Raw genomic sequence first — 27,600 nt, 5'->3', positions numbered from 1 at the left:
GGCAGTGTCTTGGTCCAAGGCACCATGTATGTCTATGAGGACATTGGTGTATCTAAAAAAACATGGCCGCCATCGGCCAATGAAGTTTGAGCACCTATTAGATGGGGTTAACAGAGGTCGATCGGAACGAAACTCGGTGGGCATGTTTGACTCATGGTCCTAGAGGTCTGTAAGAATTTTGAAAGAAATCGGCCACTAGTTGGCGCTAACTCAAAAGGGAAGCTCAAAAATTCACGAAAATTGTTGGGTATATGTGGCATAACATGCTGATGAAGCATGCAAAGTTTTAAAGAGATTGGACTATAGGTGGCGCTATAACTGTTAAAAAGCTATAAGAACCATGCATTTCCTATGTTAAATTGCCTATATTGACTGTAAATGGACTTTTCCATCTATTATTTTAGTGTTTAAAATCTTGCTAAATAAAACTTAATGACTTTAATGCCTATGTGCTTAAAAGGCCTTAAAGGCTTGAACCCCGCTAAATGCTGCTTGCAGCTTTAATTATTATTATTATTCTGCCGTAAAACTCATCGTGCAGACCAAACCGTAAATGCTAGAGACTTCAAACTTTGTCAATAGGTAGTCCAAAAATCGAGGAGAGGTTATCAAATTATGAGCCAGATTGGCCAATAGGTGGCGCTACAGCAACCAAAAACGCGAAATAGCTCATAACTCCTAAACCGTTCATCCTAAGGGTCAAGTGTCTTATATCATTGGAAAGCTGAGACCTTGTCGAACAAAACGTATATCTCCGATTTCATTTCCGGTATGCAAATTTTCCCGCCATTTTGAATTTTGTCAAAAACCTACTTTTGCGAACTAGTCCCTGGTTTTTTGACATATCAGAACCAAACCAGTGCCAAAATGTTCTCTCTAGTCTGAGTATCAATAATTATCAAAAAAAAGTTGAAATTTTGACTCATGAACGAAAAAGGGCGTGGAAATGTACATTTAAGGCGGAGCCTATTTTATTAAAGAGGCTATAACTCCAGCAAGAAATGAGATATCTTCACCAAACTTGGTACACATGTGTATGGGCTCAGTCTTTGGTCACGAAAAAAAAATCGCGACGATTGGCCACTTGGTGGCGCTATAACATGGAAAAAACACAAAAAGGGCTATAACCACGCGACCGCTAGTCCAATTGACTTGAAAATTGGTATGCAGTGTCTTGGCCCAAGGTACCATGTCTGTCTATGAGAACATTGGCGTATCTCAAAAAACATGGCCGCCATCGGCCAATGAAATTTGAGCACCTATTAGACAGGGTTAACGGAGGTCGATCGGAATGAAACTCAGTAGGCTTGTTTGACTCATGGTCCTAGAGGTCTGTAAGAATTTTGAAAGAAATCGGCCACTAGTTGGCGCTAACGAGTTTTATGGCTCTGCAATCACGTGGTGTTGCACACATCGGCAAAATATGCATATCATATGATAGATCTCCTCATGTTGAACAACTTTGCCTCTAGAACCATTTCTGTCAATCAAATCGTTAAATAAATATTTGCAATCATGTTAAAAACCTACTTTTGCGAACTAGTCCCTGGTTTTTTGCCCAATCAGAACCAAACCAGTCTAGGACAATTATCTGGACTCTCTAGATCAATAATTATCAAAAAAAAGTTGATTTCTTGCATTTGGATGGCTATAACAGGGCCATTTAGAAAAGAGGCGTGGCAAAATACACTCAAAAGCCTATAAATCCTAAGGGAAAACTCAAAACTTCACGAAAATTGTTGGGTATATGTGGCATAACATGTTGAAGACACATGCAAAGTTTTATGGAGATCGGAGTATAGGGGGCGCTATAAATGTTAAAAAGCTATGAAAACCATGTATTCCCTATGGTGAATTGCCTGTAAATTGTATTTTCCATCTCTGTAATCATGTGGGGTTAAAACAGCCACATAATATGCATATATTATGATAGATCTTCTCATACTGAACAACTTTGCCTCTATAACCAATACTGTCAATCAAATCTTTATTTAAATATTCACAATTATGTTAAAAACCTCGTTTTGCAAACTAGTCCTAGGTTTTTTGCCTGATCGGAACCAAACCACAGCAGTATGATTCTCTGCACTCTCCTGATCAATTCATATTTAGACTTTGTAAAGTCACTATTATAATATTTAAAATCACATTTTGTCAGTTTATCACTTCATTTCACCTGATATCTCTCAAATTCATTCAGTGCTTAAAAGCCTTTCATGCAAAAGGTGTCAAATGCTTAAAGACCTTAAATGGCTTGAACCCCGCTAAATGCTGCTCGCAGCTTTAATTATTATTATTATTATTATTATTATTATTATTATTATTCTGCCGTAAAACTCATCGTGCAGACCAAACCGTAAATGCTAGAGACTTCAAACTTTGTCAATAGGTAGTCCAAAAATCGAGGAGAGGTTATTAAATTATGAGCCAGATTGGCCAATAGGTGGCGCTACAGCAACCAAAAACGCGAAATGGCTCATAACTCCTAAACCGTTCATCCTAAGGGTCAAGTGTCTTATATCATTGGAAAGCTGAGACCATGACGAACAAAACGTATATCTCCGATTTCATTTCCGGTATGCAAATTTTTCCGCCATTTTGAATTTTGTCAAAAACCTACTTTTGCGAACTAGTCCCTGGTTTTTTGACATATCAGAACCAAACCAGTGCCAAAATGTTCTCTCTAGTCTGAATATCAATAATTATCAAAAAAAAGTTGAAATTTTGACTCATGAACGAAAAGGGGCGTGGAAATGTACATTTAAGGCGGAGCCTATTTTACTAAAGAGGCTATAACTCCAGCAAGAAATGAGATATCTTCACCAAACTTGGTACACATGTGTATGGGCTCAGTCTTTGGTCACGATAAAAAAATCGCGACGATTGGCCACTTGTTGGCGCTATAACATGGAAAAAACACAAAAAGGGCTATAACCACGCGACCGCTAGTCCGATTGACTGGAAAATTGGTATGCAATGTCTTGGCCCAAGGTACCATGTCTGTCTATGAGAACATTGGCGTATCTCAAAAAACATGGCCGCCATCGGCCAATGAAATTTGAGCACCTATTAGACAGGGTTAACGGAGGTCGATCGGAACAAAACTCAGTGGGCATGTTTAACTCATGTTCCTAGAGGTGTGTAAGAATTTTGAAAGAAATCGGCCACTAGCTGGCGCTAACGAGTTTTATGGCTCTGCAATCACGTGGCGTTGCACACATCGGCAAAATATGCATATCATATGATAGATCTCCTCATGTTGAACAACTTTGCCTCCAGAACCATTGCTGTCAATCAAATCATTAAATAAATATTTGCAATTATGTTAAAAACCTACTTTTGCGAACTAGTCCCTGGTTTTTTGCCCAATCAGAACTAAACCAGTCTAGGACAATTCTCTGGACTCTCTAGATCAATAATTATCAAAAAAAAGTAGATTTTTTGCATTTGGATGGCTATAACAGGGCCATTAAGAAAAGAGGCGTGGCAAAATACACTCAAAAGCCTATAAATCCTAAGGGAAAACTCAAAACTTCACGGAAATTGTTTGGTATATGTGGCATAACATGTTGAAGACACATGCAAAGTTTTATGGAGATCGGAGTATAGGGGGCGCTATAAGTGTTAAAAAGCTTTGAAAACCATGTATTCCTATGGTGAATTGCCTGTATTGGCTGTAAATGGTATTTTCCATCTTGTTAATCAGGTGGGGTTAAAACAGCCACATAATATGCATATATTATGATAGATCTTCTCATACTGAACAACTTTGCCTCTATAACCAATACTGTCAATCAAATCTTTATTTAAATATTCACAATTATGTTAAAAACCTCGTTTTGCAAACTAGTCCTTGGTTTTTCTTGCCTGATCGGAACCAAACCACAGCAGTATGATTCTCTGGACTCTCCTGATCAACAGTTATCAAAAACATGTTGACCTTTACACTTTGGGTAGCTATAACAGGATCATTTAGAGAATAGCTGTGGTAAAACATGCTAAAAAGCCTATTAATCCTGAACGAAAACTCAAAACTTCACAAAAATAGGTGGTGTGTGTGTGTGTGTGTGTGTGTGTGTGTGTGTGTGTGTGTGTGTGTGTGTGTGTCTCTGTCTGTCTGTTTGTCATGCTAGCAAACAGCACTTCCAACATGCTACACATGCTAGCAGTGATTAGCTAAGTGTTAAATCAGGCAAATAACATAGTAAGAACTCTATAAACATTATAGTAACCATCTGTGACAGTTAACAACTGCCTAGCAACACCATAACAACCATCAAGAACAACCTAGCAACCACCTAGCAACATGTTTATCATGTTAGCAAAGTAAAATAGTAATTTTGTCATACAATTGATTAATATTGTTCTATAATTCATATTTAGATTTTATAAAGTCACTACTATAATATTTATAATCATATTTTGTCAGTTAATCATTTCATTTCACCTGATATCTCTCAAATTCATTCAGTGCTTAAAAACCTTCCATGCAAAAGGCGTCAAATGCTTAAAGACCTTAAATGGCTTGAACCCCGCTAAATGCTGCTCGCAGCTTTAATTATTATTATTATTATTATTATTATTATTATTATTATTATTCAGCCGAAAAACGCATCGTGCAGACCAAACCGTAAGGGCTAGAGACTTGAAACTTGGCCAATAGGTAGTACAAAAATCGAGGAAAGGTTATCAAATTATGAGCCCGATTAGCCCATAGGTGGCGCTATAGCAATCAATTGCGAGAAAGGGCTCATAACTCCTAAACCGTTTGGTCCACACTCAAGTGTCTTATATCATTGGAAAGCTGAGACCTTGGCGAACAAAACGTATATCTCCGATTTTATTTCCGTCATGAAAATTTTTCCGCCATTTTGAATTTTGTCGAAAACCTACTTTTGCGAACTAGTCCCTGAGTTTTTGACCGATCGGAACCAAACCAGTGCCAAAATGTTGTCTGTAGTCTCAAGATCAATAATCTTTGAAAAAAATTTGAAATTTCGATTCACGGAAAATAAGGGGATCAAAATGGACGCTCAGGGCGGAGCCTATTTTACTAAAAAGACTATAACTCAAAAATGAAATAAGATATCTTCACCAAACTTGGTACACATGTGTATGGGCTCAATTTGAGGTCACGATAAAAAAATCGCGACGATTGGCCACTTGGTGGCGCTATAATGTGAAAAAAACACTAAAACCGCTATAACTACGCGATTGCTAGTCCGATTGACCTGAAAATTGGTATGCAGTGTCTTGGCCCAAGTTAACATGTATGTCTATGAGGACATTGGCGTATCTCAAAAAACATGGCCGCCATCGGCCAATGAATTTGAGCACCGATTAGACAACGTTATCGGAGGCCGATCGGAACGAAACTCAGTGGGCATGTTTGACTCATGGTCCTAGAGGTCTGTAAGAATTTTGAAAGAAATCGGCCACTAGTTGGCGCTAACGAGTTTTATGGCTCTGTAATCACGTGGTGTTTCACGCATCCACAAAATATGCATATCACATGATAGATCTCCTCATGCTGAACAACTTTGCCTCTAGAACCATTGCTGTCAATCAAATCATTAATTACATTTTCGTAATTATGTTAAAAACCTACTTTTGCGAACTAGTCCCTGGTTTTTTGCCCGATCAGAATAAAACCAGTCTAGGATAATTCTCTGGACTCTCTAGATCAATAATCTTTGAAAAAAAGTTGACATTTTACATTTGGATGGTTATACTAGGGCCATTTAAAAAAGAGGCGTGGCAAAATACACTCAAATGCCTATAAATCCTAAGGGAAAACTCAAAACTTCACGAAAATTGTTGGGTACATGTGGCATAACATGTTGATGAAGCAGGCAGAGTTTTAAAGAGATCGGACTATAGGTGACGCTCTAACATTTTAAAAGCTTTAAAAACCATGCATTTCCTATGGTAAATTGCCTATATTGGCTGTAAATGGACTTTTCCATCTATTATTTCAGTGTTTAAAATCTTGCTAAATAAAACTTAATATCTTTAATGCCTATGTGCTTAAAAGGCCTTAAAGGCTTGAACCCCGTTAAATGCTGCTTGCAGCTTTAATTAGGGGTTCAAGCACGAAGTGCTGAAACCCTATTGTAATTGTACTGATTTTTATTATTTAGGGGTTCAAGCACGAAGTGCTGAACACCTATTGTATTTGTGCTGATTTTTATTATTATTATTATTATTATTATTATTAGGGGTTCAAGCACGAAGTGCTGAACACCTATTGTATTTGTGCTGATTTTTATTATTATTATTATTATTATTCTGCCGTAAAACTCATCGTGCAGACCAAACCGTAAATGCTAGAGACTTCAAACTTTGTCAATAGGTAGTCCAAAAATCGAGGAGAGGTTATCAAATTATGAGCCAGATTGGCCAATAGGTGGCGCTACAGCAACCAAAAACGCGAAATGGCTCATAACTCCTAAACCGTTCATCCTAAGGGTCAAGTGTCTTATATCATTGGAAAGCTGAGACCATGACGAACAAAACGTATATCTCCGATTTCATTTCCGGTATGCAAATTTTTCCGCCATTTTGAATTTTGTCAAAAACCTACTTTTGCGAACTAGTCCCTGGTTTTTTGACATATCAGAACCAAACCAGTGCCAAAATGTTCTCTCTAGTCTGATTATCAATAATTATCAAAAAAAAGTTGAAATTTTGACTCATGAACGAAAAGGGGCGTGGAAATGTACATTTAAGGCGGAGCCTATTTTACTAAAGAGGCTATAACTCCAGCAAGAAATGAGATATCTTCACCAAACTTGGTACACATGTTTATGGGCTCATTCTTTGGTCACGATAAAAAAATCGCGACGATTGGCCACTTGGTGGCGCTATAACATGGAAAAAACACAAAAAGGGCTATAACCACGCGACCGCTAGTCCGATTGACTTGAAAATTGGTAAGCAGTGTCTTGGCCCAAGGTACCATGTCTGTCTATGAGAACATTGGCGTATCTAAAAAAACATGGCCGCCATCGGCCAATGAAATTTGAGCACCTATTAGACAGGGTTAACGGAGGTCGACCAGAACGAAACTCAGTAGGCATGTTTAACTCATGGTCCTAGAGGTCTGTAAGAATTTTGAAAGAAATCGGCCACTAGTTGGCGCTAACGAGTTTTATGGCTCTGCAATCACGTGGTGTTGCACATATCGGCAAAATATGCATATCATATGATAGATCTCCTCATGTTGAACAACTTTGCCTCTAGAACCATTTCGGTCAATCAAATTGTTAAATAAATATTTGCAATAATGTTAAAAACCTACTTTTGCGAACTAGTCCCTGTTTTTTTGCGCAATCAGAACCAAACCAGTCTAGGACAATTCTCTGGACTCTCTAGATCAATAATTATCAAAAAAAAGTTGATTTCTTGCATTTGGATGGCTATAACAGAGCCATTTAGAAAAGAGGCGTGGCAAAATACACTCAAAAGCCTATAAATCCTAAGAGGAAACTCAAAACTTCACGAAAATCGTTGGGTATATGTGGCATAACATGATGAAGACACATGCAATGTTTTATGGAGATCGGAGTATAGGGGGCGCTATAAGTGTTAAAAAGCTTTGAAAACCATGTATTCCCTATGGTGAATTGCCTGTAAATGGTATTTTCCATCTCTGTAATCAGGTGGGGTTAAAACAGCCACATAATATGCATATATTATGATAGATCTTCTCATACTGAACAACTTTGCCTCTAAACTAGTCCTAGGTTTTTTGCCTGATCAGAACCAAACCACAGCAGTATGATTCTCTGCACTCTCCTGATCAATTCATATTTAGACTTTATAAAGTCACTATTATAATATTTAAAATCACATTTTGTCATTTTATCACTTCATTTCACCTGATATCTCTCAAATTCATTCAGTGCTTAAAAGCCTTTCATGCAAAAGGTGTCAAATGCTTAAAGACCTTAAATGGCTTGAACCCCGCTAAATGCTGCTCGCAGCTTTAATTATTATTATTATTATTATTCTGCCGTAAAACTCATCGTGCAGACCAAACCGTAAGGGCTAGAGACTTCAAACTTTGTCAATAGGTAGTCCAAAAATCGAGGAGAGGTTATCAAATTATGAGCCAGATTGGCCAATAGGTGGCGCTACAGCAACCAAAAGCGCAAAATAGCTCATAACTCCTAAACCATTGGTCCTAAGGGTCAAGTGTCTTATATCATTGGAAAGCTGAGACCATGACGAACAAAACGTATATCTCCGATTTCATTTCCGGTATGCAAATTTTTCCGCCATTTTGAATTTTGTCAAAAACCTACTTTTGCGAACTAGTCCCTGGTTTTTTGACATATCAGAACCAAACCAGTGCCAAAATGTTCTCTCTAGTCTGAATATCAATAATTATCAAAAAAAAGTTGAAATTTTGACTCATGAACGAAAAGGGGCGTGGAAATGTACATTTAAGGCGGAGCCTTTTTTGCTAAAGAGGCTATAACTCCAGCAAGAAATGAGATATCTTCACTAAACTTGGTACACATGTGTATGGGCTCAGTCTTTGGTCACGATAAAAAAATCGCGACGATTGGCCACTTGGTGGCGCTATAACATGGAAAAAACACAAAAAGGGCTATAACCACGCGACCGCTAGTCCGATTGACTGGAAAATTGGTATGCAATGTCTTGGCCCAAGGTACCATGTATGTCTATGAGAATATTGGCGTATCTCAAAAAACATGGCCGCCATCGGCCAATGAAATTTGAGCACCTATTAGACAGGGTTAACAGAGGTCGATCGGAACAAAACTCAGTGGGCATGTTTAACTCATGGTCCTAGAGGTCTGTAAGAATTTTGAAAGAAATCGGCCACTAGCTGGCGCTAACGAGTTTTATGGCTCTGCAATCACGTGGCGTTGCACACATCGGCAAAATATGCATATCATATGATAGATCTCCTCATGGTGAACAACTTTGCCTCTAGAACCATTGCTGTCAATCAAATCATTAAACAAATATTTGCAATTATGTTAAAAACCTACTTTTGCGAACTAGTCCCTGGTTTTTTGCCCAATCCAAACCAAACCAGTCTAGGACAATTCTCTGGACTCTCTAGATCAATAATTATCAAAAAAAGTTGATTTTTTGCATTTGGATGGCTATAACAGGGCCATTTAGAAAAGAGGCGTGGCAAAATACACTCAAAAGCCTATAAATCCTAAGGGGAAACTCAAAACTTCACGAAAATTGTTGGGTATATGTGGCATAACATGTTGAAGACACATGCAAAGTTTTATGGAGATCGGAGTATAGGGGGCGCTATAAGTGTTCAAAAACTTTGAAAACCATGTATTCCCTATGGTGAATCTCTGTAATCAGGTGGGGTTAAAACAGCCACATAATATGCATATATTATGATAGATCTTCTCATACTGAACAACTTTGCCTCTATAACCAATACTGTCAATCAAATCTTTATTTAAATATTCACAATTATGTTAAAAACCTTGTTTTGCAAACTAGTCCTAGGTTTTTTGCCTGATCGGAACCAAACCACAGCAGTATGATTCTCTGCACTCTCCTGATCAATTCATATTGAGACTTTATAAAGTCATTATTATAATATTTAAAATCACATTTTGTCAGTTTATCACTTCATTTCACCTGATATCTCTCAAATTCATTCAGTGCTTAAAAGCCTTTCATGCAAAAGGTGTCAAATGCTTAAAAACCTTAAATGGCTTGAACCCCGCTAAATGCTGCTCGCAGCTTTAATTATTATTATTATTATTATTATTCTCCGATAAAACGCATCGTGCAGACCAAACCGTAAGGGCTAGAGACTTCAAACTTTACCCGAAGGTAGTCCAAAAATCGAGGAGAGGTTATCAAATTATGAGCCAGATTGGCCTATAGGTGGCGCTATAGCAATCAATTGCGAGAAAGGGCTCATAACTCCTAAACCGTTTGGTCCACACTCAAGTGTCTTATATCATTGGAAAGCTGAGTCCTTGGCGAACAAAACGTATATCTCCGATTTCATTTCCGTCCTGAAAATTTTTCCGCCATTTTGATTTTTGTCAAAAACCTACTTTTGCAAACTAGTCCCTGGTTTTTTGACATATCGGAACCAAACGAGTGCCAAAATGTTCTGTCTAGTCTGATTATCAATAATTATCAAAAAAAAGTTGAAATTTTGTTTCACTTTTGCTAAGGGGCTTCAAAATGGACGTTCAGGGCGGAGCCTATTTTACTAAAAAGGCTATAACTCAAGAAGGAAATTAGATATCTTCACCAAACTTGGTACACATGTGTATGGGCTCAGTATTTGGTCACGATAAAAATATCGCGACAGTTGGCCACTTGGTGGCGCTATAACATGAAAAAAAACACAAAAACGGCTATAACCACACGACCGCTAGTCCGATTGACTTGAAAATTGGTATGCGGTGTCGTGGCACAAGGTACCATGTATGTCTATGAGGACATTGGCGTATCTCAAAAAACATGGCCGCCATAGGCCAATGAAATTTGAGCACCTATTATGTTTATAACTCTGTAATCACGTGGTGTTGCATACATCCGCAAAATATGCATATCATATGATAGATCTCCTCATGTTGAACAACTTTGCCTCTAGGGCCATTGCTGTCAATCAAATCGTTAATTAAATATTCGTAATTATGTTAAAAACCTACTTTTGTGAACTTGACCCTGGTTTTTTGCCCGATCAGAACCAAACAAGTCTAGGACAGTTGTCTGGACTCTTTAGATCAATAACTATCAAAAAAAAGTTGAACTTTTGCATTTGGATGGCTATAACAGGGCCATTTAAAAAAGAGGCGTGGCAAAATACACTCAAATGCCTATAAATCCTAAGGGGAAACTCAAAACTTCACGAAAATCGTTGGGTATATGTGGCATGACATGCTGATGAAGCATGCAATGTTTTAAAGAGATCGGACTATAGGTGGCGCTATAACTGTGAAAAAGCTATAAAAACCATGCATTTCCTATGGTAAATTGCCCATATTGGCTGTAAATGGACTTTTCCATCTATTATTTTAGTGTTTAAAACCTTGCCAAATAAAACTTAGTGTCTTTAATGCCTATGTGCTTAAAAGGCCTTAAAGGCTTGAACCCCGCTTAAATGCTGCTTGCAGCTTTAATTATTATTATTATTATTATTATTCTCCGCTAAAACGCATCGTGCAGACCAAACCGTAAGAGCTGGAAATTTGAAACTTTGTCAGATGGTAGTACTCATGTTGGGGAGACCCTGAGAAGCTATGACCCCAATTGGCCCATAGGTGGCGCTATAGCAATCAATTGCGAGAAAAGGCTCATAACTCCTAAACCGTTTGGTCCACACTCAAGTGTCATATATCATTGGAAAGCTGAGTCCTTGGCGAACAAAATGTATATCTCAGATTTTATTTCCAGTATGCAAATTTTTCCGCCATTTTGAATTTTATTGAAAACCTACTTTTGCAAACTAGTCCCTGGTTTTTTGACCGATCGGAACCAAACCAGTGTCAAAATGTTCTCTGGTCTCTGTTTATCAATAGTTATCAAAAAAAAGTTGAAATTTCGATTCATTTATGCTAATTGGCTTCAAAATGGACGTTCAGGGCGGAGCCTATTTTACTAAAAAGGCTATAACTCAAGAAGGAAATGAGATATCGTCACCAAACTTGGTACACATGTATATCGGCTCAATTTGAGGTCACGATAAAAAAATCGCGATGATTGGCCACTTGGTGGCGCTATAATGCGAAAAAAACATGAAAAGGGCTGTAACCACGCGACCGCTAGTCCGATTGACCTGAAAATTGGTATGCAGTGTCTTGGTCCAAGGCCCCATGTACGTCTATGAGGACATTGGCGTATCTCAAAAAACATGGCCGCCATCGGCCAATGAAATTTGAGCACCTATTAGATGGGGTTAACAGAGGCCGATCGGAACGAAACTTGATGGGCATGTTTGACTCATGGTCCTAGAGGTCTGTAAGAATTTTGAAAGAAATCGGCCACTAGTTGGCGCTAACGAGTTTTATGGCTCTGAAATCACGTGTTTTTTCACGCATCCACAAAATATGCATATCATATGATAGATCTCCTCATGCTGAACAAATTTGCCTCTAGAACCATTGCTGTCAATCAAATCATTAATTAAATATTCACAATTATGTTAAAAACCTACTTTTGCAAACTAGTCCCTGGTTTTTTGACCGATCGGAACCAAACCAGTGTCAAAATGTTCTCTGTTCTCTGTTTATCAATAGTTATCGAAAAAAAGTTGAAATTTCAATTCATTTTTGCTAATTGGCTTCAAAATGGACGTTCAGGGCGGAGCCTATTTTACTAAAAAGGCTATAACTCAAGAAGGAAATGAGATACCGTCACCAAACTTGGTACACATGTATATCGGCTCAATTTGAGGTCACGATAAAAATATTGCGACGATTGGCCACTTGGTGGCGCTATAATGTGAAAAAAACATGAAAAGGGCTATAACCACGCGATCGCTAGTCCAATTAACCTGAAAATTGGTATGCAGACATTGGCGTATCTCAAAAAACATGGCCGCCATCGGCCAATGAAATTTGAGCACCTATTAGACAAGGTTAACAGAGGCCGATCGGAACGAAACTTGATGGGCATGTTTGACTCATGGTCCTAGAGGTCTGTAAGATTTTTGAAAGAAATCGGCCACTAGTTGGCGCTAACTCAAAAGGGAAGCTCAAAAATTCACGAAAATTGTTGGGTATATGTAGCATGACATGCTGATGAAGCATGAAAAGTTTTAAAGAGATCGGACTATAGGTGGCGCTATAACTGTTAAAAAGCTATAAAAACCATGCATTTTTTATGGTAAATTGCCTATATTGGCTGTAAATGGACTTTTCCATCTATTATTTCAGTGTTTAAAATCTTGCTAAATAAAACTTAATGTCTTTAATGCCTATGTGGTTAAAAGGCCTTAAATGCTTGAACCCCGCTAAATGCTGCTCGCAGCTTTAATTATTTATATATTTATAATATATTATTAAATGAGATTAAATTATTAAATTAAATTAAATTAAATCACGCACGCACACACACACACACACACACACACACACACACACACACACACACACACACACACACACACACACACACACACACACACACACACACTTTTAGAGGGCACTATCCATAAGTGATGCGCGGGTCGTCGCCGTTAGTGATGGGGCGGGTAAAGAAATTGTTACTTTATTTGCACCGCGGGTTGGGGCGGGTCATTAAAGAAAATATAAAATATGTGTATGTTGCATGCAATTCCATATAGCCTTTATTACATTTTTGGGAATATCAATTTCATATTTTATTAGGTTCTTTGATAAGGTTACAATACGAAAGGCCGTAGCAATGTAACTTGTGTGATGTCCCCAAACCTTGGGCCTCACGTGACACGTCACGAAAGCGGCTAGCCAAGCAGCTCCAGCCAGCCAGCCGAGCGAGTCAAGGATAAATGAGTTTAGTAGGAGTGGGATTCCTATAGGTAGACGTGATCAGCTGACAGTCAGCTGATGCGAGCTTGATTGACAGAACTGACGCTACACTTGGTTTCCTGTCACTGTGCAGGCTCTTTTATTATATATGACAGTGTTAACAATAACTCTTTTATTTAAAAGGCTTAATTTATGTCCCATACACCAGTCCATGCATTACAATCTCAAGCAGTATCAATAATGACAAAAAAGTGATGTGCATTCAAATGTCCAAGTGTGTATGCTGTTTAAACTAGTGTATTTACTGATACACTTGTTGTGCTTTGTGGAGTTTTAAAACGTTTTATAGACTCTATATTGTTTCTTGTTCAAATGTGGTGACAACCCCCCTAACCTAAAACATCCTTCTATACCCCTCATCACTATTGCATATATAAAAGTCATGATGTACAGTCCTAGCATCCTGATGCATCCTCCAAAATATAGCAAATGTATAGCAAATATATAGCAAAAAAGAAAAGAAACCTCAAGCAAATTTTTTAAAATTTTCCTTATTATGAAACAATGTGCATGGCTAGGACATTTCAGTACTACTAACTACTAACTAACAAGGCTGGGAGGCTAAATTCTTGATTTTGAGCCCAGCAAATCAACTGTATGTTAATTATATAATTGTACAATGAATATAATTGTATATTCATAAACATTATTTCCAGGGCTGTAGCAATCATTTTACCAAAATTTAGAGCAAAACTAGAACCACACATTTGCTTTTCAAATTGTCCCTGGACCTAATTTTATTCTATACTTTTACTTTTCTCCTCTCCGTGTGCCCCATACTCACTAATGGGAAAGCCAAGCTCAGTATGTGGTCTTAAAAAGGCTTGGAGGAATCACTCTACCCTCTTTCATCAATGTAGTCCATTCTTTGCCGTTCCTGCTAAGAGGAAGTGAAATTGTATTTACAGGTATCTTTCGGAGCTCTGAGTGTGCGCATGGCAACTACTGTATCAAACCATCACATAGAAAACGAATGCTAAAACGAAGGCTTAAACAAGCTGTCACACTGGGTCCTACAGCTGTGTGAGATAAAGCAATGCATGAAAGCATGCCTCAGCCTTCACATTCTTCGTTTTTAAGATGGCAGAATCAAAACACTTAGGTCCTGACTCAAATGACAGATTTCATGTGGTCTTATATTCATGCATACACATGACTGCAAGTGCTCCTTTTGTTGTTCAGTGACTCAGAATTCGATGGACAGATGGACAGATAGACAGACAAGTGGATACATAGATGGAAAGAAAGACAGATTGACAGACAGATAGAGAGACAGAGACTGTCAGTCAGATTTTTCAAAATATGTGTTCTGCAGAAGAAAAACCGCCATACAGGTTTAAAAGAAATTAAAAAAAAACAAAATTATTATTATTATTATTTTTTGGGTAAAATTAATTTAACTTCAAGCTGAGCCATCAAGGAAAAGCCACTTGTTAAACAGGTGTGTAAAAGTCATTTCACTGTGCGGCCATCTTTGAAACGCCCATAGGCAGCTTTTTCAGTCATGCAACAGCAGATCCTATATTTCTATGAATAAGGGAAGCATCAAATTCTCCAAGTTGTTCGCTAAGCTTATGATTAAATTTCATATTTGAAATCCCCAATGAAATCTGTGCAACCTAGCCTAGAAATCTAGACGCACCCTAGTGGCAGCAAATTTAATTTGCAGCCAGGGTAGTCTAGCAACTCTCCTTTGATTGCGAGCTGGAAAAACCAAACTCTGATCAGGCCAATCACATCATGTATAGAGTCGGTGGGCGGGCTTAACATAATGACGGCAGAGTTGCGGAGGTTCTGCGGGCTACTTGTAAACAAAGTGACTATGCGACTCTGGAAGATTAGGAGTTAAGCTTTTCTCTGAGAAAACAACAAAGAACGGCACTGAAGTCATTATTAAGAAGGGAAGATGTGTTCGGAGTTTGGTGACCAGATACGGCAAAAGTTTAATATATCTATCTAGCTCTGCTTCACCTTCTATGTTGTTCTGGTTGGTTGTAGCGCTATCCAATTGCGTGCAGAAGGAATTTGAAAGACAACCATTTATCCGCCACTCGGATTGAGCCCTGCCAATGGTGAGTTCCCAGACCCAACATCTTGATGTGGGTCTAGCTTGTCAGGCTATGTGCAACCTGGTCTCATTGGAAAAGTAACCTGTGGCAACATTTTTGCAAAACACAAAATACCAATATGTACATATCACTGCAGTTTCCAACAGAAATGAACACTAGAGGCAGTAAAACAGCAAGCGCTTTTTATTGATTACACACACTTATTACAGGGGCAGATTATGGATCGATGACTTGTTTTCATACGGCTCCTTGCACAATATTATGCTATAACCTACATTTTTTTTGTAAATTTGTAAACGAATACATTTTGTAGTTTGCATCACTTAATCAGCTCCATATGTTCAGCTTTTCTGACATACTAAGCTTGCTTGGTAACTCAGCTGTTACACAGAATTGTGCTTGCAATGCTGAGAGCTCGAGTACAAATCCCATGAAATAAGAGTCACGACAAAAGAGAACACAAGCTAAAATGGCATGGTTACCACTGCTAGTGCCAGTTCTGAGCTGGTTTGACCGACGAGGCTTTTAAGAACCAGATTATCTTTCCATGGGATAGAGCGCCAGCACAGAGCCGGGTCTTACTTCACTGTATACGTCTCATCTTTCTCAGCAGTGCTAGCGAGGCAGCGGGAAACAAACACACCAGGCTTGTTCGAGATGCATCAGCATTGCGCAGACGGATCCACGCATGATATCAAAATAACGCATGAGTGATTTAAAAGCATAAGGACTTGTATGATCTCGTTGTACTTTGATGTCATACGGCGATCGGGCTGCACAGCACAGATGCATCTTCAACAAGCCTTCCATCAACAATGGCGAATGTTGCGTTACTATCGATGCACGTGGCTTTATGATCCTACATCGGCATCAAAACACAAACACATCAAATCCAATTTGTGCAGCTCGCTGTAATTTTTATAAATGGAGACTACAATCAAGCAGCTATTAGCTCGATTTGCTGCTAATTTAAAAATGGGTAATCTCCAGTTTGTGTTTGTCTTGTTGGTCACGGTAACCCCGCCCCTAGCCGCTGACGCAAGGGGTTCTTACTTCTAGCTCAGCAAAGTTTTGGTGCTACATACAGGAACTGTATGTAGGAGATGTATTTTAATTGATTAAAAAATGGCCCTGACATGTCACTAGATATTAAGAAATCATGTTTATTTCAAATACTTATAGCACTGACAGCAGTAGTCCGGCCAGGGTATTGTCATTTAAAAGTTGTTGTTGCAGCCCTCAACTGAAGTTGATGTTGACATGTTGTGTTTTGGCCTGAAGCTCCACCCTCCACCTGTCGACCAATCACAAAGTCTGTAAAGTTTCGGCACACGGGTTGCCAGCTCTGCTCTAGTTATCACAGCTGCAGCTACAAACATTCCTACTGATCCTGCAGCCTATCTGGCAACCCCGAGTCAGGTGGAGTGGGAGCGGGGATACACCACTCTACAGTAATTTGAAAGTGTTTGCAGTACCAGTTTTGCCCACAATCTTACATACACTTCTTTTAAGAACCACTTTTCCTGGCCTGGAGCTGGTGCTTTGGGTGTGGAAAGACAAAAAATTTTTTTAACTAGGCCCTGGCTCCAAAACATCACTGGACATTTCACTTTGAAACTATCACAAAAACTTGCATAACGAAACGTGTTTTGCAAAAATCTTGCCTCAGACAAGTTTTTCCAATGAGCCTGGGCTGGAAATCTGACAACAACTGTCTACATTTTTTTTTTCCAAACAAAATTATGAAACAAACAAAAAACACTGTATTTTTCAGGCTGGACCCATTCATAGTATAATATGAATACACTGTCTATATCTAAAGTCTTTGGTTGAGCTTTGCGAAAGAATGAGTTGAGTAATTAACGTAATGAAATCACTTGTATACCAACTTGTATACAAGTTTGCTGACAGAAGTGAGTACATCTATCTTTTAAAGTGGTTGGAGGAAAAGAAAAAAAAGAAAAAAACAATCAAAATCCAGATATAAAAGTGAGTAAAGAGCCGGCTACTCTCAATCAGAAACCTTCTGGAAGAAACGTGCTATAGGCCTCAACAATGGAAATTGAAAATCAACGTGAACAAAATCCATCTGTCTGTTACCCTCAGTCCCCCATCGATCTACTGCTCTGGGAATCTTCCAAGCTCTATAATCAAAATACTGATAGACATTTCTCGCTCTAAGGCACGAAATAATGCCACATTACAGTTCTATTAAATGCCCCTTAATATGGTCTAAATCAGAATATGAAGTAATTAGTTTAGATTATGTGATGCAAAGCTGATAATTGTGTATTTGGGCAAAATACACATATTCAGTATTGTATATTATTTTACAGAACTCTGCGTTTAGCCTACACAACATTTTTGTTTAACAGAAATATGTGGTTAAGACACTGAGAATGTTGCCTCTGAAACTGTGCCAACAAAATGAATTCACTCTCACTGTCTCCTGTCAACTGTCCTCTCAACATTTCAATGCCGTTTCCAAGGAGACCAAAGAGCATTCGAATTCTGCAGTGGAATGCAGGTGAGTGATTGGAGGAAAGGACAGATCAGTTTGAGAGCAAAAGCACCTATGATCTCAACAGTTTGCATTTATAATTTGCTCTCTGTTACTAATCTCTGACCACACACTAGACTAAGTGCAGTCTAGAGTGGTTATTTGAAACAAAACTAGGTTTGATTGCATGCCTCTGCACCACAATTCTTTGGTAGATAATTCAAATAACTTTAAGATCAGGCAAATTCTCGTCCTGTCAAATGTAAATGAAGCAGTTTTATGCTTCAAATATTACTATCTCTCAAAATGTGAATGCATTTGACATGACTCTGGGGGTGATTTTTATAGAAGCTGTTTGTTGTGAGGAGTCAAAAAGGGAAAACAACATTTTAGTCCACATACAGTGCACAGTCAAAAGAGATAACAGGAACGTTCACATTCAAACACATGCAATGAAAAGAGAGGCACGACTGCACAAAGCAGATACACAACCACTGTGGCTCAAATAAACCATCTAAGCATGATTCATCGCTGTGCCAATAAGAAAGTGCTTTCTTTTCTTACCCATGAACTCAATGCCCAAGTGATCCACTGCTCCAGCGAAGATAGACGAGGGCAGCGGTAAAGGAGGAGGGAGGGAAAAGAGGAGAGAGAAAAAGATGTAAGAAACACTCATTGTTTGCATTCTATTCTCATAGCAGATACAGTTATTGTGGGTTACTATTTACAAAAGAGCCTTGCGATAGTGTACAACTTGGTCAAAAAAAAAATCATGTTTGTCTCCTGTGAAGCAACAGCGTGGCTGAAAGTTTTCCTTTTAACATAAGCAGATAAAACATTACCATGAACCACTTTCATCTCTAATTGTGGATCAATATTTGCAGTTCATTCACAAACTCATGATATGCATGAAGCATTTATTTGCTTTGGATCAGAATAAGGACCAGCAGATACACCAGCCCTGCAAAAAGAAAACATTTTTTTGACATTTTTATTTTGTATATATTCTTTCCCCTACCACACTGGCAAATAGTTTTTAAGTATGAATTATTAACCATGATAAAATGATTAAATATATACAGTATGTATCAATTTAAGTAAGTAACATTGAATGTTACTCTAAATAAGTAACACTGAATGTTTTACAATCTTTTAATATATATATATATATATATATATATATATATATATATATATATATATATATATATATATATATATATATATATATAGCAGCAAGGGGTTGATTTAAAAAGTATTTAGGATGTTAGTTGATACTAAGTTGTGGTACGATTACTAATTTCATGACATTCTTAACTCTGCCCGAAGCAAATGGATTCAGCATATTCTAATGTCTCCTGTAAATCAAATCTCAGGAATGCATCTTTCTGCCAGATAATTCCCAGGAGCTAAGGGAATAGAAGCTGTGCTCCATCAGGTATGCTCTGTCGCAGATTTAGGAGTGCATGACATTTATTTGTGCCTCTCTTTAATGTAGTGGAGTAAACAGCATGAAGTCAGAGCACAAGACTGTATCTCTTGCGGATATGTGAATATGTTAAACAGCAGTAGGATAAGATGCGATGCTCTTACACAGGCAAGATAGATAGATAGATAGATAGATAGATAGATAGATAGATAGATAGATAGATAGATAGATAGATAGATAGATAGATAGATAGATAGATAGATAGATAGATAGATAGATAGATAGATAGATAGATAGATAGATAGATAGATAGATAGATAGATAGATAGATAGATAGATAGATAGATATTTCTATAATATATATATATTTCTGCTGCTCTTCAGCATGCCTTCAAATTTGGCCAATCGGACTGTCTGTGACTTTGGATGATTGTAAAAGACTTTTCAATTTTGCTTCAAGTAAATACCTCCCACCTGAAACTGAAGTTTGACAGGAAAATGATGGAATAGTTAAATTTGGAAGGTAAGGTAGTTGCAGTCAAAATGTATGCATGTTGTTGCCCTTGGGAGTCTGTGTTTGGGAATGCCAAGAAACTCAAATTCCCTTCACAATCTCCTCAGAAACTGTCAGCATGCACAACAGAAATAAACATAACCTGTAGGCGTGCAACTCTCTATAACATAATATCGTGAGCGGTCCAAGTGAGATGCTCTCCCATCTATAACAAACACACAGGGCTTTCTTTTATCATTGGCTCAATGCCGACAATTCTGACCTATCCAGGAATAGCGAGGGAGCGATATGGCCGGAGCGTATAGCGGTGACTGTGCCTTTATGTCATAAAGTGAGCAAAGACAGACTGTGAGGCAGGTGCAGACTGTGGGGTTTCAAGTCCATTTACTTCCCCTATTCAAATGCACACATGCAAACTGAGCCAAAAATAAGACCTTCTACCTGTCTGGAGTTGCTTGTTTAAAGATATGAACCTTTGGAGACATTTTCTCATTTTAAACTGCTCCCAAAACAACCAAGGACTCAAACACCCTAATTGCACACCTTCTGTTACTGGCTACTCAGAATAAATGCCCAGCCACTTGAGTAAACGCAAAGCGTCAAGTTTTAAGTGGCTCATATATTACAGTTCTCAATAACTGATTTTACATAACACTCAGTATCTCGGGTGAGAGCAGTTGTGTCCCTGAGACAGGGACAAAGACGGACAAGGCTACTAATGCTTTTCTTGTTGTCCTTGGACAAAAAAGACCCATATTAAATGGCCTCAGCCATGTGTTCACAGGAAATGTGCCTCAAATTGTGCCTACTGTCTCTTGAAGTCGACCTGGGATGAAGGAACATAGCGATGAAACATTAATCTACAGAATGAGACTGTCTCATGTATTTATCTGTCCTAGAAGTTTAAACGCTCTTTCTTGGCAGTATCTGTCTCTCTATCAAGGAGAAGTGGGGTGATTGTGCTCACTTTTTGCAATGCCTTGTAAATCCTAAGGCTTAGTGCTACACAAAATAAGAATAATAGATAAATAAGAAGAAATAGAAGAAAAACTGGACTAATACCGTGAATTATGACACTGTTTTGTTTTTAATTTTTATGTCTGGCAACCATTGTAGTTGTCTGCAGGTTTGTTTGCTTTGCCCTTATAGAGAGAAAACCTGTATGAATAATATCAGTATAAATAAACAATCATAAAACATAAACAAAATGAGAATTTCCTGTACAAAATAAATAAGTTTTAATGTAATGCAGTGGCTTCACACTTATAAAACAGCAGGCAACATCAAAATTAAACAAATGTTTAATTTAACTGTCAATTAGCTATATTTTAGAATCAAAATAGAAAAATTCCAATCATAAAGTCAAGACGCTAATTTGAGTACTACTATAGAATTGTGTTAACCATCAGAATTATGTATTCTAAGAGCTATAATAAATAAATACATCTAGTAAAGTCCAATTTCAGATGACCTCTAATATTTTGGTCTCCCAGGAACTAGGGTTTGGCTAAAGGGTTGTGACATTACCAATCACAAGATATAGTTTTATCACAAGGAATACACCTTTCAAGATCTTTGCTTTATAATGGAGAACTTGACATCGCATCAAAAAATAAAATCAGTCTTGGAGCTGGGGGATGGGGCAGGGATTTATGTCACCATCCTCTCTCTCTCTCTCTCTCTCTCTCTCTCTCCTCTCTCTCTCTCTCTCTCTCTCTCTCTCTCTCTCTCTCTCTCTCTTCTCTCTCTCTCTCTCTCTCTCTCTCTCATATCAAGCAGCTATGGTGTCTATATATGTCTATATATAGTCACATAATAACTATTCCTACATTGGTTCTTTATTTGTTTTAAACAGCAGACTTAATATTTATCCATTTCTGGGAATAATTTTGGAAGCAATGAGCATATGAAGCATTTTGCCATGCTTCTTATATTTATCATGCAGTAAAAATGCCCTTCCCAGCCCAAAACCAGTCGTCTGTGGATGAGAATCCGAAACAAGGACTGGTGGGACGTTGTCCTGCTCCACTTCACAGGTGCTAAGTAAAGGGATAATTTTAGAATGACGCTCATTTATATGACACATCATTCAACAAGAAGAACAGCTCGTTCTGTGCGTCATACGTTATTGTTATTTCTACAGTACGTCATTGCACATGTGCAGTCCTTTCAGTTTCGGATTAAAAGGGAATAAACCAAACCGAAATTTAATTTGGATCAAGCTCAATTCGATCGATAAAGATGTTTAAAATTAAGGCTTTTCAGTCCGATTTCATTTGATTACTAATGGATTATTTGCTTGCATGTAAACGTAGTTTGCGTTTGAATTTTCTATGTCTGTTTCGTTTCTTCCCGGTCATTTCTGCTTTATTTTGTCAGCAGACAGACACACCTCCAGTGACAAATCTCTCTCAGAAATAAGATGGAGTCGAAAATTATTCAAAATTTCAAAGGATTCATAATTCCTAAAATATGTACTTTAAATACTGTGCGATATTAGTGCTAAACATTCAGTTTTGCCATCACAGGAATACATTTAGTTTTAAAGTAGAAAACGTATTTTAAATTGTAATACTATTTCACAATATTACTGTTTTTACTTTATTTGTGATCAAATAAATGCAGCTTTTGTGAGCATAAGATAACTTTTAAACGAACAGGATAAAAAGTGAGTGGCTGGTCAAAAATGGGTACTTCTATAAACAACACAACGGAAGGAGTGATATATAGACAAGTTGTCAGGCTGTAGCCTTTTATTTTTATTATATTGTAAATCTAACAGAAAATCTACAGCACTTGAACAGAAGTTACTTTGATATAACAGAATGAAAAATAATTGCAGATATGGTTGTATTTCTGATTGGGGTGTTACTTTCTTTATCTTGAGGATCACCTGTTCAGAACAAATGCTTGCTCGCTCATTAAAAGTTTCAGCATGTGCTCAAAGAAAAAGAGACTAGTGAGCTAGAAAGAATCGTATGTCTTCAGTCTGAGCTAACATGTTCACACTAGCCTGTATCACACAGCAAAGAAACTGTAAATAGAAAGGTAATGTTTTTGTCTCAACTCTTTTCTAAACTGCCTGCATATTCACAGCAATTTTAGACATTCATACACAGCGAGCGCACAATGAAAAGATCGAATGAGATCATAGGATGAGAAAAGAAGATCGTTCTGCGAGTAAAATACAAAGCAAGAAAGCAAGAAGGGTGGAAAATATCACTGCTTTTTCTCTGATGTTCTGTTGGAAGTGTTCTGCTTTTCTCCACTGTCATTCCCTGGTGTTGAATAGGTTTCATCAGCCAGATGGCAGCAAACTCCCTGAGCTCCAACAGCTTCAGCTTGATGTTATGGGTGATTGAGAAGGTTGGTTTGGATCTATGTGATCTTCACACTTCACCACCATTTTTTTTGACATTTTCAGTGCAACTGAATTCTGTTTTCAATAATGATAATGTTTTAAATACTAAGTAATTGAATTTGTTATTAAACAATGCTGACAGGATGTTCATTTAAAATTTGCATAAAATATATTAGAATGTTAAAAGTAAATGCTAAAAGAATGTTTTTTTTTAAATATTAAAATAGAATGAAGAAAATATATTAGAATAATTAAAATAAATGCTAAAAGAATGTTCTTTTTAAATATTATAAAATATATTAGATGTTTAGAATAAATAATATTATTTTATTTATTTTTTTACAATATGCACACTACCATATTTTTAAGAAATTAGTAGTTTTTGTTTAAGAGTAAATGTGGGTTTAGAACATTCTTTTCATTGAAAAGATTTGAAAAAAAAAAAAAAGAGAATCAGTTAAAACTATTTTACAGTATTTTTGATAAATGCAGCTTTTGTGACCATAAGATACTTCTCCCTCCCCAATATATTTTTGGAAATTTCTCAAAAATGTTGAATAGCATATGTGAGGAATGGATGTAAATTAAAACGTGTCAATGCATGCTAGTGCCCAATTATAAACATCCTTCATAAATAAATAAATCACTCATAAAGATGAATGGAATCAGAACAATTTGTGGCTACCTTTGTGTTTTACCTTTACAAACAGTCATACCGATGGGCACAAAGATAGGCAGCCATGTTTTGCTATACATATCATTGACTGAGATACTGAATAAGTGAGTTTTAAAAACAGCTGAGGCAGCTCTCTGTCTAGGTTGACTCCCAGTGCACCATAAGTCATGAATTGTAGCTCGGAATCTATAAAACACATTTATTTAAGTATGATTTATGCAGTGTTTGTGTCAGAATCTAATCTTATCTTTGAGCAATACAACTCAATGAGGCTTAATGAGACCCCACTGAGCGACTGTTCATGGATAGTTCAATGTTAATGCTTTACCTAAAGACAGACGGTTTCAGCTGCAGAAAACAAAACTAAATGCATTTCTGCACTCTGATCTGAAAAGAAAGATGTAAATGTTCCCGCAAGAGACCATAAACTCCCTACCCATAGAGAGCCTGAGGCTACAAACGACCAGCTGAACTCCATTTACTTACATCAACAACCTCAGAGTCAACGCCTGGATGAGTTTTAGATGCATATGTGCATGTGAGTTTTCACATACGAGTGGGTGGCTTTGAGATTACCATGGCAATAGAATCAGTTTAGATTCACATCTAAAGCAGAGAAAGCCCCTAAGCAGTCATTCAGTTGTTCATCCCTGGAATACTCAATGCTCCTCGCAACCAGAATGTTTTAGCCCAACATTAATTAGTTGTAGATTTGGAGATACAATAAAAGCTTAGGCAGCAATGCATAGATTAACATGAGATAAAATGTTACAGACTAGTGATTATTCATCAGTGGCGAAGAATACTGTGCATAATACAATAAAAATTCCAATATTGCAACCAGACTAAATGTGAGCAGAATTGCAATGAATTTCCAGAAGTTTCTAAACATGATTCTTAAGTTTTACTGTTCTTTATCGTATTACTCCCTTAATGGAAAATACAATGGATATCTTCAAAATGGTCTGAAGACTCAGTTGGGCTCCTACTCCAAAGCAAGCAATATGGTCGTTTTTAGTTATAGCAGAAAGAATGAAAAAAAAAAGCGTAAATCCAGGAAGAATGTATTCTTGGGTTAGATAGAACCTTGCCGTCAGAATTCCATCTAACCGCTAGATCCCGGCAAGAGAATTCAGTGAATTCAATGAACATGCATGGGCTTTTAAAGCATAAGTTAGCAGAAGGCTAATCAAATATCTACACATTCTACTACAAGTAGTGGGAATTTAATATAGTCTTATTTGCTCACAATCTTGCAGCTTGTTTATAACTTCTATTGAAAAAACTCTATGTGAAAATGTATTTAAAATACATCTATTTTATACTTAGTATCTACAAACCATGAACATATTTACTGACATATCGTTTGAGACTTACTGACATAAATATTCTAATGTAACCGTATACATATATATAAGGTAACCATATTGATTCTGTCAATTGATGTCTAATTGCATTATTTAATGTCTGCCATTATACCAACATACATGAGACTTCTGGGACATGGAATCAGCTCTCCTCACACTAAGCCTGCTGGTAAAAGCACAGCTACAGGTGCAGTTTTACAGTCATAAGAAAATAACATGTTGTTAGATTTCCTTGACCTTTTCTCTAATACAAACAATAATTAGAAGTGGAAAATATCAGAAATGGTCACGATGGCCTGGCTGAGCGGGCACAGCTGGAGAGCGATAGTGTTTTGCCACCCTGCTTTACAAATCAGAGATTAAACTAAGCTTTTGAAAGGCCAGACACAATGTTCACCCAATACCCCCAACCTACTTTCACTGAGAATACCACCAAATCTCACACATTGTGACTTTGTGATTCCGAGAGAGAGAGAGAGAGAGAGAGAGAGAGAGAGAGAGAGAGAGAGAGAGAGAGAGAGAGAGAGAGAGAGAGAGAGAGAGAGAGAGAGAGAGAGAGAGAGAGAGAGAGAGAGAGAGAGAGAGAGACAGAGAGTTTCCATGAAATGGAGGTGTAAAAACTAACAAAAAAGCTTTTTCACACCAGATGCAAACACATTCTAGTGAAATATTTCTAAGGGGTTCTCAACCTTTTCAGGTCGATGACCCATTTTTTAGGTTCCAAAATGCATACGACCTCTCAACCCACCTTACCCATGTCACAGCATTAAGCTATAGACTAAGATTTCACAGACAGCTAATTTTGTTGTTAAAAATAAGAAGACATTTTGCCAATTTTATAATTATTTACTCTGTAACTGTAACAAATCATTTGGCCATCCCTTCATTGGCACTCATCCTGTCTAATGGGAGGAATGAGGGTTGTGTGTCGCGCTGCAGCTTGTCAATGTCTGACACGATAATTAAAAGCGTATTCATCCCATCTCCGCTGTTCTATCCAACTTGGAACAATATTTGGTCCTGCAATGAAATGCAAACAAGATAGCTAAATCCTGCTTCACACAAATAAGTGCTAACAAACGGTACACACAGCTTAAGGGTGTTCAAGTCAGAGACACTTATGAATATTCATCTTATTTTGCACCTTTTGAGATGGTGTGTTTTGATAGCATCCAGGCCTAAACGACCACGCGCATATACACACGTTTTCATGTGCTATAGACATTCCATAGACAATTATTTTTATACTGTACACACTGTATATTCTGTCCTCTAACCCTACCCCATAAACCTACCAATCACACACAACTTTCTGCATTTTTACATTAAAAAACAAAAACATCACTTAGTATGATTTAAAAGCTATTTTCCTCATGGGGACCAAAAAGTGTCCCCAAGGATTTTGGATATGGCCATCTTTGTGATGACATTATGTCCCCATAACCCCATTAACATTAATGACATGACAAAGCCACCTTGAAATCAAAATTGACAATGCTTATTTTAACAGAATTTTGCAGTGCTTAAAATAAATTATTTATCTGTGCACATCATTATTTTTAAAAAATTCATGTGCCCTCATAATCTTTAATTAAAAACGTTAACCTCCCCTCTCCCTCCAAATGGCGTCTGTTCTCTTCATGTTTGCTTTGGTGGAGGGTGGGACTAAAATATCCTTGAAAACTAGTAATGCCTAACTATGCCAAAAGGACAAAATCAAATCCCACCCTACAGTTTCTCATTTTAGAAGCCATTTCCTCAGAAATAAGCCACAATAGGTGGAAAAAAGAACACTACTTCTGTTTCATAGAGACTTTAACTGAATGGTTTAAATTCAATTATCTATTTTTGCATCGTATGGTATAGGTCTAGCCTACTGCAAAAAATATGCTAAAACTTTTTTAAAATATACAACAAAACCAATTCATGAAAATATCATGAGACCCCATCAGCATCTCGGGTGAGTCCATGTGGAGTCGTGACCCCAAGGTTCAAAGCCTCTGTCTCAGAGATTATTGAATGCCATTACTGATAAACATCTTCTGCATCCAATTCCAAACAGATACACTGAAGCAGAAAGCACCTGCAGCACTAATTTTATTTCATGAAGACTGTCAGGATTGTATCTACAAGTTGTGATAAAAGA

The 27,600-nt window shown here is 37.5% G+C and overlaps 1 protein-coding gene across 2 annotated transcripts in view; it reads right to left on the bottom strand.

Annotated features, from left to right (window-relative positions):
* LOC137044566 (pro-neuregulin-3, membrane-bound isoform) overlaps window positions 1-27,600 on the bottom strand; it is a 430,521-nt gene that overhangs the window by 61,631 nt on the left and 341,290 nt on the right. For both annotated transcript variants that reach the window (XM_067420621.1, XM_067420620.1), the window contains exon 4: window positions 18,672-18,698. In XM_067420621.1, coding sequence (XP_067276722.1) covers window positions 18,672-18,698 — 27 coding nt within the window. The remainder of the gene's footprint in view (window positions 1-18,671; window positions 18,699-27,600) is intronic.

The sequence above is a fragment of the Pseudorasbora parva genome, chromosome 17 (assembly GCF_024679245.1).
Source record: "Pseudorasbora parva isolate DD20220531a chromosome 17, ASM2467924v1, whole genome shotgun sequence".
In the NCBI taxonomy this organism is placed as follows: Eukaryota; Metazoa; Chordata; class Actinopteri; order Cypriniformes; family Gobionidae; genus Pseudorasbora; species Pseudorasbora parva.
The sequence above is the reverse complement of the archived record's forward strand: the minus strand, read 5'-3'. Positions and strand labels throughout refer to the sequence as shown.